A 12,709-nucleotide genomic window follows, 5' to 3' on the forward strand; every position below is an offset into this window, starting at 1 on the left:
AGAAAAGGCTGAGCGATGACCACAAATGGCACTTTGGGGCTCAGGAGAGAGGCAGGGCTAGCACAGCAGCTCTGGGCTTCTTTGCTCTGTTGAAGCCCCACCCATGTGTATGATCTTCCAAGGAAGAGGTACATACCAAGAGAAGAAGGGATTCGAAGGCAGGATTTTGTGCGCAGGTTGGACCGGACAAGGAGGAGGGGTAGAGACAGTTGACTCCTTAGAAGATGTCACACTAACCATGTGAGGAGGGGAGCCTGGACCAGGCTGGGATGATGAGAATGGGGTGAGATGAGAACAGACCTTGATAAGAACATCCTTTGAGGCTCCACCTTGTTCATAGTTTGTCCTCAGTGGTTCCACTGACAGGCTGGCACCATCATCCATTATAAGTCTTGATTTATCCAATTGTAGACATCAGGCTCATTCCAGCCTTGTTAAAGACTTTTTGCATGTATGTTTTGTCTTTTTAGGGCCACACCCACGGCATATGGAGGTTCCCAGGCTGGGGGTCTAATCAGAGCTGTAGCCGCCGGCCTACAACACAGTCACAGCAACACCAGATCTGAGCGGTGTCTGCAACCTACACCACAGCTCACGGCAACGCTGGATCCTTAACCCACTGAGCAAGGCCAGGAATCGAACTGGCAACCTCATGATGCCTAGTCAGGTTCGCTTCCGCTGCACCACGACGGGAACTCCAAAGACGTTTTTTCTTTGGGCTCCATTTTTCTTCTCTTGCTCTACTCTCTCAGGTCAGATTTATAATGAATGCTCCTCTGGAGCAGGGTCTCTGAGTAATAGCGAATATTATATATTACCTTTATTTCCCAAATCAGAACATTTTGGACTCAGTCAGTGATGGGCAGAGCAAGCTTGATGCCGTGACTCGAGAAGGACAAACTTTGTATGCGCATTTGTCTAAACAAATCGTCGGTAGCATTCAGGAACAAATTACAAAGGCTAACGAAGAGTTTCAAGCATTTCTGCAACAGTGCCTTAAAGACAAACAAGCTCTTCAAGACTGTGCTTTGGAACTTGGGAGGTAGGTTGTTTTGACCAGTGTAGATTTCATCATACACACAAAATGGCTTCAAATATTTAGAGAAAAGAGCCACTGGGAATACACAAATAACATTTGAAATTATGAGTTTAAATTGTAGTGAGTTTTGACCTTAAGCACAGGTTCATACAGGGACAATAACTGATTGCCCAGACTCTGGTGGCGTCATTTGGCTTTACTTTTGACACAGAGAAAAAGGAAGGAATTATATTCATTAGTAGTTGTAGGTGACATAAATGCACGTGTATTTTATTTATTTATTTATTTTTTTAGCTAATTTAAGATACTAGAATCATGACGTGCAGGTTTTAGATGATCCAGATCTTTTCTTTGTGGCTGCTTCTGCTGGGTTGGAATCAAGACAGAAGGCATCCATTGTATGTTTGTGAATCAAGATTCCAAACAGGAAGCTGTGTCAACAAGGGTGAATATAAAATTAGAAGGGAAAAAAAAAAACAAAAACAAAAGCTTCTACTACTGGGAGAAGAAAGACGTCCATACAATCAAAATGGCTGTTTGGTTGGAGAGTAATTTGCCTGACTCTTGTCCAGATTTCTTAGAGAATTTACGTTGTTTTCAGAATTTAAGAACCCTAGAGCTCTTGTGTCATATTCAGATCCCCCCACAAGGTACAAAGACACAGAGGTGACTTTCTGTGCTTTTTCCAGGGCTTCCACCACCCCATTTATCCACTGGCCCCAGTTCAGAGTCTTTGTAGTAAGACACAAAGTTAAGTGCCCACCGACACAGGAATGTAGTTTTGCTGGTAATTACCAGCTGTGATTACCAAGGAAATCAACTCAGTGAGATAGGTACTGCTTTTTCTGCTTGGATCTCAGGAGAAATGCCTAGGATTTGTCGTTTTGTTATTGAAACAAGTGATAATCTGAATGGGCTGATTGTCAAGTTTTCTTCACTACTTGAAAATTCATGTGATCTCAGTTGCCATAGATATTGTGACCTCAGATACTAGAATTTATTAAAATAAGCAGATATGAATTTCTCTAAGATGTTTTTCTTTTCTTTAGCTTTGAAGATCAGCACAGAAAACTGAACTTATGGATCCACGAAATGGATGAAAGATTAAACACGGAAAATTTAGGAGAGAGTAAGCAGCACATCCCTGAGAAGAAAAATGAAGTCCATAAAATTGAAATGTTCCTGGGAGAACTACTGGCTGCAAGGTACGGTGCAGATGAGGGGTAGGTTCTTTCCCCACTGACAAGTGTTTGTCTGGTTCGTTTTTTATTTGGGTTGGTTGTTGGCTGGTTGGCTGGTGAGTTGGTGGTGGTCGTTTGTGTTTCTCTCTCTGATTATCTAGAATACAAACGATTGTGCAGTGTTTCTGTAGTTGTGTGGTATTCTGGAGAGAGCATGGGGTGGAATTAAGGAGCTGGTCTCCTTTGCTCAACAGACTGGAGAGGCCACTCATTTCCTGTACTGCTTGATATTAACTTTTAAGCATTGAGATAATAATAATAAATATGCTTTCTTCTCGGGGGTTATTGTTAGACTATCATTATAATGATATTCTTCATGTACAAAAATAATGCTAGAGACCCCAATTTCCATATATTCTTCATACACTTCAGCCTCCAGTACCATTTCCAATGCACCTCATTTTCGTAATATTCTTAGTAAGGCAGAAAGCATGAGGTCATGTAGTCTGTCCTAGAGGTTCGTTATCTCCATTGTAAGACTTGTCTCCTCATTGCTTGCTGACAGAGCAAATGTTTCTAGCTCCTTCCCAGGCACGGTTCTCTGGCCTGTGCTTTGGATTCCACCACTGTCACGGCTTTGCTCCCTAAATTCATGCTTCCCCCCGGCATTTTTCAGTTGCTTCATCGGAGTTCTTGCATTGGAAGATAGAATGCTTTCCACTGGGGGAGTGCAGCTTGACCCCAAACTCTTTAACTGTCTAACTGTCACCTTACAGAGAGAGATGCACTTTGAGCAGGAAAAGGCTGCAGTGAAGCAGCAGAGGCTGGTACCCAGCCTGCTTAACCAGGCGAATCGGCAACATCAATCAACTGAGCAAAAATCGCCTAATTCAGATCATACCCATTCCTTATTTCCACTGAATCCTCCTTGTGGTCGAACATGCCAAATATTCCTTTTCTTGAAAGACAAATATACGCACAAGTGCAGAAGCAGCACCCACACTGAGAGCAATTATTGGTGTGCCAGTTTGATGGCCTTTATGCAATCTCCCTGAAATGTTTGGTCCCACCTCTGTGAGCCTTTTACCATGGGGTAAACTCTTTGTTGATTTTGTTCCCGAACTCAGGTTAGGCTGCTTGTTGCTCAAGAATCCAATACTGAGAGAAGGTGTTGGGTAAAAGGAAATATGACTTTATTGAGAAAGCCAGCATTCCTGGAAAGAAGGTAAAACTCCCTGTTGCCGATCAGAAGGCAAGAACTTCTAAAGGAAAGAACTTCTAAAGGAAAGCTGCAAGGGTGTGCAGGGGGGAACCACATGCAGAACGCAGTTAGCTTTGAGAAGCATCTTAAAACGGGTCAGGCGATGGTCTGGTCAGTGTCATCTTGATTATTTTAAGCACAATTAATCTTCAGTTCCAGGGTCAGTTTGTTCCCCTTCACTTGAGGCCAGTTCTTGGAATTGTACAAGCCACAGATTCGGTACTGCTCAAGATGGAGCAGCTTATGTCACACCTACAGTCTCGTCATCATGCAGTTAGCATTTTCTTCTAGTGGCAGTTACAGCATCTGAAAAACAACTCAGGAATATGCATCAGACACTGTTATCTATGCCCTTCTGGGAGGAACTAAAGATTCTGTGACTCTATTGTCCTAAGCATTAAATGTTTGCACCTGCTCTTTTGTGGCCCAGGGATACCTGGGAGACTACAGCTTTTCTACAAACAAAAGACAGGGACATGGAAGGGCTTTTGTACCTGGGTTTCAATTTTATAAACCCCAACCCAGTGGTGAGTCCTCAAGGCCAGGGATCATCAGTCTTTATCAACTTTATCTAGTATAGTGCCAAAAATAGAAAGTATGTGCTGAATTGACAGAATAATAGCATCATTCTAACTACATAACTCTGGAAATTACACTGTACTTTATTTTCTTTTAAAATCTTGGCTCTTGTTGGAGTTCTTGTTGTGGTTCAGTGGTAACAAACCTGACTAGTATCCATGAGGATGAGGGTTTGATCCCTGGCCGTCCTCAGTGAGTTAAGGATCCAGCGTAGCCATAAGTTGTGATATAGATAGGTTGCAGATGTGGCTCAGATCTGGTGTTGTTATGGCTGTGAGTGTAGGCCAGCAGCTATAGCTCTGATTTGACTCCTACCCTGGGAACTTCCATATGCTGAAGCATGGCCCTAAAAAACAAAAACAAAAAACAAACAAACAACAGCAACAAAAAACTTGACTCTTGTCTAGGTACAATATATCATGGCCAGACCTGCTTCTCTCCTCCTTACAAATGTTTAAAGTGACTTTCCATGTTCTTCCTGAGTTGTTACTGTCTGATGTTCCGGGACAGATGCTAAGGGTCCTTAGATGTATTTGTTCCCAGGTTCTTTTGAACTGGCTGCTTCTCTGGATGGCCCTGATGTTAACTGTTCTGCTGGTCTCCCAGCTGAGTCACCTGACTTCTCTCTCTTGCCACTTGCTCCTCCCAGTTCTCTGGATGTTTTTTCACCATATTTTCCAGTACTTCAGATATCTTGGTGGGGATGTCCTGTACTTTTAAAAAGAACCCCAGATTTGAAAATCATTGAATGTTTACCTCTTGTAGTAACCAGGGATCTCTGTCATCTTGAATTATTATTCAACTCACATTATTGCATAAGCCAGCTTCTTGTCTCACCAACCGGATTATAAAAGATGTAGTTTTAAGTATATGTAATATTGTGTAAGTCTAGTATATCTCACAGAGGCCCATAGGACGCCATTTATATAGTAGCTGCTCAGAAAAAAAAAAAAATTAAGACAGTGCAGGAGATAACTTTCACATCTTTTTCTAGCATTCACCACAGTTTTTGTTAAGGCATCTGTACTCTCCCTGCTGGTATCCCAGGCATTTCCTGATGGATGTGAGGACTGGAATTCAGAACTCAGTAAAACAGGGTGAAACCAACTCAGCCACCTGTGATGATGTTTGCCCTTGACCTAATTAACATAACTCCAAACTGAGATGTGCCAAGTACCAAAGGCACAGAGAAGAAACCCATAAGTACGCATAAGATGACCTTTTGAAAGAAACTTTTTTTTTGGTACTTTGCCTCTGCCAAACATTGTGCTGGGTCCTGGGGACAGGAGATGAATGCAATAGCCTTGGCTTTTAGAAGGTGAAAGCCCAGTGGATTGAGACAGGTTGTATGAGATGACAGAGCAGGCTGGACAGAGCACACTTAGAAGAGGCGTCTTCGAGATGCTTCCACAGTGATGACTATGCTGAGATGTGAAGAGCCAATTAGAGAAGCCGCAGAAGAGAACGGAAGAGCCATCCTGAAGGAAGGAGGAGTCTCCATGTGTTTACACCAGGGCAGAGTGTTTGGGGAACTTCCAGGAGCTGTTTATGGTGAGAACATTAATTAGGAAAGGAGAAAAGTTAGACATCAGCCTGGAAAGAATCCCTAGCAGACCAGTGGGCTGCATTCTAGGCAGGACACAGCCTGAGTCACCCTCACCCCCCCACCCCCACCCCGCTGCGTGTGGACTGCATTCAGAGACACGAGAGGAGCCCCGGGAGCCAGCCCTAAGAGGGTCCCAGCACGGTGCCTGAAAGGTGCGTCGTCTGCTGGGAGCTCCTGTCTGGTCACCGCTCCATTGTCCACAATCACTTGTTGCTCCTCTGCTCTCCAGATTGTCCGAATTAAACTCCTTTTCCTGTTTCCTTTAGAGAGTCTGTGGACAAGCTTTCCCAGAGAGGGCAGCTTCTCAGTGAAGAGGGCCACGGCGCCGGCAAAGAAGGACGCCTGTGCTCCCAGCTCCTCGCCAACTACCAGCACTTACTCCGAATGACCAAGGAGAGACTCCGCAGCTGCCAGCTGGCCCTGCAGGAGCACGAGGCCCTGGAGGAGGCGCTGCAGAGCATGTGGTCCTGGGTGAAAGACATGCAGGACAGGCTGGCCTGTGCAGAGAGCACGGCGGGGAGCAAAGATGCCTTGGAGAGACGGCTGTTACAAGTGCAGGTAGGCAGCGGATGCCGATGCCTTCTGAAGACAAACTTGATTAGATGCACACGTTGGAATTGGGTCCTCATTGTTCTGTGAGCCTCTAATTGAGGATGGGGTGTGGAGATCGTTGGTGGCCTAGCAGTTAAGGGTCCAGAGTTGTCACTGCTATGACTCAGGTTCGATCCCTGGCCTGGAAACTTCTGCACGTTATGGGTGCAACCAAAAAATAAAAATAAAAAAGAGGATTTGCAAGGGTCACTTTTCCCTTTTGTAAAGGCACATTTGTGTTCTAATAGCTTTAAAAGAAAAACTATCATTCGATTAAAATAATTTTTAATATTTTTACTAAATATTTAGCAAATGTTATGGAATGCCTACTTTACTCCCAGGCAAGTTTGTTTTGTTTTGTTTGTCCATCCTGAGGCATGTTGGGTTCCCGGGCCAGGGATCAGATCTGAGTCACAGTTTATCTAAGCTGCAGCTCCGGCAATGCAGGATCCTTAACCCACTGCGCCAGGCTAGGGATCAAACCTGCATCCCAGCTCTCCCAAGATGCTGCCACTGATCCTGTTGCACCACAGCAGGTACTCCCCAGACAAGTGGATAGCAATATGGAGACGGAAACTAGCCTTTGCCTTCTGGGAGCTCACTGTCAGTGGGCGAGACCAACCTGCAAATTGTTGCTTGCTGTGCAGTGTGTGTAGGAGCCGTGACTGCAGCCAAAGGAGGCCACCAGCCCAGTCTGCAGCCAGCAAGGTGACCCTGAAAGACAGGCATTAGCCAGGCAAGGAAAATACGGGACTGTTATGTTTTTGATAAGTGTGTCTTCATTTTCAAAATAATTTATTATTTTTACTTGGATGCAAAATCCAGTAAAGTTCCATTTGGAGCCTAGTGGCCCAGCGTTTTCCAAGGACTTAAATCAGAGTTAATTTCTGACTCCCGCACTCCTGGGTATCTAATAGTTAAGTAAGGTATTAGAGGGCAGGAAGGTCCAGGGTTTGATGCTGTTGTTTTCATTTTCAAGTGAGTAAGCTATGCCCTACTTTGAGTCTTAGCTGTTTTTTAAAACATCAGAAGCTCTTAGTAATTCTGTTGACCAGGACGTGCTCTTCCTTCATAGGAGATTCTTCTGATGAAAGGGGAAGGAGAAGTTAAGCTGAACATGGCCATTGGCAAAGGGGAACAGGCCTTGAGGAGCAGCAACAAGGAAGGTCAGCAGGTGATTCAGACTCAGCTACAGACCCTTCAAGACGTCTGGGCAAACATCATGAGCTCCTCCGTCCATGCTCAGAGGTACGGAAGCGATCTTTAGTGTTTATTTGTCTGATTCAAACCCAGGGCTTAGTGAAATAACGGAGCAGCGCTGACGATACCCTGCCATTGGGTTGCCAAGCACATTACTTTAGCTCGTATGCATGCCTGTCTTAACTCAGATTGTACTTTTTGGAATGGCGAAGGCTGGTTTGTCTTGCTTGCTTTGTGTTTGTGCATGTGTGCATGTGTGTGTGTGTGTGCAAACGATGTACTATCGCTCATGGAATCTTGCATACATGGGCTCTGTGAGATACCTCCTATCCATTCATCAAGGCAAGGTTATATGCTCTTTACTAACTTCTCATTTTTAAGGGCAATTCAGTTGTGGGCAACTGACGCACTTAAGTATAAATCTTTTTCTCAACCGGAAGTAATAGCCACGACGGACACTGGGGTTGTGGAAATGCGTGGGGAGGATTTGGGTACCCCAGTGATGGGGAGTTCTCGCTTTTAGTGCGAGGCCAGGAGAGCCAACCTCCTGCAGTGCGTGGAGGTCCTCTCACGAGCAGCAACCAGCCCTTCCCAACCCTGCGGTGAAGCACAGCGATGGTTACACCAAGTGGTGGTGGTGGTGGTGGTGGTGGTGTGTTACATTTGTGAGTGGAAGGTTTTGGCCTCCCTTTTCTCAGAGTATCCACCAATGCACTAGCTGGCTTGGTGGACAGATGATCTTCAGTCAGAATCATACGAAAGCCACTTTCCAGGAGCCCCATTCTGAAGGTTCTGTGTCCTGTTAACTCACGGAAGAAGTGTGGGCGTGACATGGTCGTAATAATAGATGAATAAAAGATTACACCTCATCACGAAACAAAACAACGCTGCAGTTACTCCCTGCAGTGTAAGCACTGAACTATGTTTACAGCTAAAATCTGGGAAGTTGTGTCTTGTTTTGATTCTGTTAAATGCGGAGGGTAGGTGGCGACTCCCCAAGTTAGAAGAACTTTGAGTCCTTGTCATAGCCCAACAGTCAGCAAAGAAAAAAAATCAAATCCCATGGTTCTGTTACCCTACAGAAGGCTGAAGCGTGAACCAAACATCCCAATGCTTGGCGATAGGCCAGCTTCATAAAAATGAAGAGGAATATGGGTGACTATTTTCCAGATATTAGAATAAAGTGTTAAATACAAGAAGCAGACTCAAATCCCTTTTTCCTCTCTTCCCGCAAGAAATTAAATTTGGCAACTACATTTTGAGCAGTAGCAGTGTTCAAATTATTGTGCTAAAACAATGAAGCAGAACAAAACAGTCGTTGCCCTCTAAGAGCTCAGAGGTTAGTGTAGGATACATTAAAAACAAAACAAAACAAAAAGAAACCTTGATTCAGATGGTGTTCCTACAATGCTTTCGGACTATGGGAGAAAGCAGGGCTTGAGGTGGATTCTAGAGAGGTGAGATTGATTTGAACATTCTGGAAAATTCTTTGAGGAAAGCTTAGGGCTTCAGGGTTTCTGTTGACACAAGAGGGAACAATTTGGAAGTACATTCACCACAGATACAACTCCAGGACCATCGGATTACATGCCAGGGAGGTTGGGAGTGGTCACCGAAGAGGAGTTGAAAATGGTTTGTGAAGGTAAATATTGGAGAGTTTTTACAATGCCAGTCTGGAGAGCCTTTTATTTGACTATCTGGAGAGCTGTTTCCTTGACCATTACGTATAGGACTTATGTGACCATCCTTCTCATATTATTAATGCACTGCGCCTTCATTCCTTCAAACATTCCACACAGAGCACTAAACATTTCGCATGTACATCCCTTAGTGAAAAAAATAATCGAATTATGTTATTTACCCAGAAAGAATACCTTACATTTTGAATTCTGTTATGAATAACCTAATTATGTTATGTACCCAGAAAGAATACCTTACATTTTGAATTCTTTTAATATGATAAATCAAATTAATAATGAAGAAAATGAAGAATTGATGTATATTCAATCAAATTTAACTGAGGTCCCAGTGCTAATGCTGTAACAGCATAACACACATATGTGTCTCTTCATTTAGGACAATTAGCACTTGGAAGACAAATCTCCAGATACCTGTATGACTACAGGTCCCTTCAAATTTTGACGTAGATTTATTTTTTTTCACCTTTTATTTTTTATTTTTTTTAAATTGAAGCATAATTGATTGACAATGTTGTACCAATTTCTGCTGCCCAACAGAGTGGCCCAGTCATACATATACCTTCTAGATTGATTTCATTTGAAGAATCTGTGTCTTGTGTCAGAGAAGTGGTGTTTCTCCCTGCACTTAAAAGCCGTGTTTTCATCACTTACAGTAGCATTCAGTAAAACAGCTTACATGGATGCAATGCCCTCGTGATTGGTTTGCTGTAGAGTCCTTAAGATAACTTATTTTTATAACGTGACATTAATTCCAGCACGTTAGCATCTGTGATTAGCCAATGGAATGACTATCTAGAGTGGAAAAACCAGTTGGAGCAGTGGATGGAAGAAGTGGATCAGAAAGTAGAACATCCTTTGCAACTGCAGCCTGGTCTGAAAGAGAAGTTTTCGCTTCTGGACCATTTTCAGTCCCTAGTATCGGAGGCGGAAGATCACGCTGGAGCCCTGCAGCGGCTCGTTGCCAAGGCCAGGGAGCTTTACCAGAAGACTGAGGATGAGTCATTCAAGGAGACCGCTCAAGAGGAACTGAAAACACAGTTCAATGATATAATGACAGTTTCTAAGGTTAGTGCTCTATAGTGAGGAAAAAACTTCAAGGTTCAGATAAAGAATGCCCTGTAGGTTAAATTGTAGGGGACTTGGCTGCTCTGAAGCCAGGTGTACATTTCGTGAACGGATGTGACATACAGGGTCACTTCTCACAATGGATGTCCATGACGTTTTCTCTTCCTGCAATGTTGGGGATTTATTATTATTATTATTATTCTTTGTTTTTCATCTTTCCCTGCTTTGGATATTAATCAACCCACTTCTTTTCTTTGAAAGATTGTCTGACCCTCAATTCTCAGTGTTTAGAATTCTTTTTCTTTTGCTACCACTTATATTTGTTGTTTTAAATGCAGGTCTATTTACCTCCCGGATTTCAGTCATGTACCAAGTGTTTTGTTTATTTCTCATTTTAGTAAAAACTGCATTTTCTTGTTCTCTAAGACAAAGGCGCCTTTGTGTAATACCAAGATCATCTTTTAATTCTATCTCTCTAGCTTTACTTTCCTCCATGAATTTTCCTTTGTATATTTGTGGGAGTGTTAAAGGAAATAAGGGAGAGGCTTTTCCCCCCTCTCTTGATTTTCCTTTTAGGAACTTTCTCTGTATTATCAATAGGACAATTTTTAACATTTGTGTTAGTTTATCTTCATTTTTATTTTGGTAGTGATGAAGAACTACGTTTCTTGAGTCAAAAAGACCTATGTTTGAATTCTGGCTTTGACTCTTTTGGATGTGTGACTTTGGACATGTTACGTAACATATCTGTAACATCTGGAGGCTCTTTCTACAACGCAGTGTTAATAACGGTATACCTAGCAGTTCCTGCTGTGGCGCAGTGGGTTGACAATCCAGCTGCAGTGGCTCAGGTTGCCGTGGAGGTGTGGGTTCGGTTTTTGGTCCAGTGCAGTGGGTTAAAGGATCTGGCATAGCCTTGGCTGTGGCACAGGTCGAAGCTTTGACTCAGCTTCCATTCCTGGCCTGGAAACCTCCATATGCCATGGGTGTGGCCAAAATAAACAAATAAACAATAGTTATATATATATATGTATATATATATATATATATATATATACATATAATATGGCTATTGCGAGGATTAAATGAACAAATGCATTTAAAGTGATGAGCAGAATACTGTACACAAAAGCAACACATAAAATTGCCTCAATAATAAAAATAGTTACAATGATAATAAAAATAATAATAAAGTGGATTATTAATGAGGGATGTTAATCAACATTCATCAAGCCTAGATTTTTATTCTAAGCTAGACTATAAAAAACTTAAAGGAAAATGGTTGCTTCTTCAAAGTCTTCAAAAATCAAAGAGTTGATTTTTTTTCATTTTAAGATTTTTCTTTTTTTTTGCTTTTTAGGGCTGCACCCACAGCATATGGAGGTTCCCAGGCTAGGGTCGGATTGGAGCTACAGCTACCGGCCTACACCACAGCCACAGCAATGCTGGATCCTTAACCCACTGAGCGAGGCCAGGGATGGAACCCGCAACCTCGTGGTTCCTGGTTGGATTCGTTTCCACCGCACCACTACGGGAACTCCTGTTTTAAGATTTTGAACATAGAGAAAAGTCAAGCAAGGCATGAAATCTTCTGCAGTCGTCAGGAGACCTGCTGTCTTGTCTCATTTCCGATTCTCAGTGGTGACTGCTGTTGAGGTACTCTTATCTTTGTTCATTAGGAGAAAATGAGGAAAGCAGAAGAGGTTGTGAAAGATCATCTCATGTATTTAGACGCAGTCCAGGAATTCACAGATTGGCTCCATTCGGCAAAAGAAGAACTTCATCGGTGGTCAGATATGTCTGGAGATTCATCAGCCACCCAGAAAAAGCTATCTAAAATTAAGGTCAGAAAATGGACAGATTTTATAACTTCATTGTTTCCTTGGTTCTTGGGTATCACATACCTGCGCTGAAGATTCTGTGGAGAAGATGCTTTATTTAAAATGCCTTCTTCCCATTTTCTGTTTATGGGTTTTTATTGCCTTGCACCTCATGAATTATAGACATAAGCAAGAGAAGAAAGGGAATTCAAAGCACTGCACACTTTTGAGGAAAACGGAACACTCCTTGTATGCTTCTGACTGCAAATGTGCTTATTGCTGTAGCATCAAAGCCTATGAAATATGCACCTGATCAGTGGGCTGACCAAACTAGATACTGTTATTTTCTAGCACAGTGAGAGAAGTTTATGAAATAGCTTAGTTAAATGGATTTGCACAATAACTGGGAAATGTCATTCAGATGTTTTATTCTGTTTCCTTCCTAATAGTACAACAGTATAATGGAAGGCAGTACCTAAAAGAGCATTAAAATTATAACCTAGTATATTGCTTATAAGGGCAACTTAAAAACAGAAATTCACATATCTGAAGGAGCTGGAATAAATATGTTTCTAGTTACTTGAATATTAAATTGCATAATTTTCTCTCTGTGGAAAATGATAGATTTTAATCTGAAAACTAGACAATAAGGAAATCCTTCATGGTT

The 12,709-nt window shown here is 42.5% G+C and overlaps 1 protein-coding gene across 1 annotated transcript in view; it reads left to right on the forward strand.

Moving 5' to 3' along the window:
- The window catches only part of SYNE1 (spectrin repeat containing nuclear envelope protein 1), a 486,068-nt gene that overhangs the window by 223,797 nt on the left and 249,562 nt on the right, over positions 1-12,709 (forward strand). The window contains 6 exon segments of the mRNA XM_021084410.1: positions 837-1,042; positions 2,089-2,244; positions 5,933-6,224; positions 7,333-7,505; positions 9,913-10,222; positions 11,902-12,066. Of these exon segments, the coding sequence (XP_020940069.1) occupies positions 837-1,042; positions 2,089-2,244; positions 5,933-6,224; positions 7,333-7,505; positions 9,913-10,222; positions 11,902-12,066 (1,302 nt within the window).

Source organism: Sus scrofa, chromosome 1, assembly GCF_000003025.6.
Source record: "Sus scrofa isolate TJ Tabasco breed Duroc chromosome 1, Sscrofa11.1, whole genome shotgun sequence".
NCBI classification, from domain to species: Eukaryota; Metazoa; Chordata; class Mammalia; order Artiodactyla; family Suidae; genus Sus; species Sus scrofa.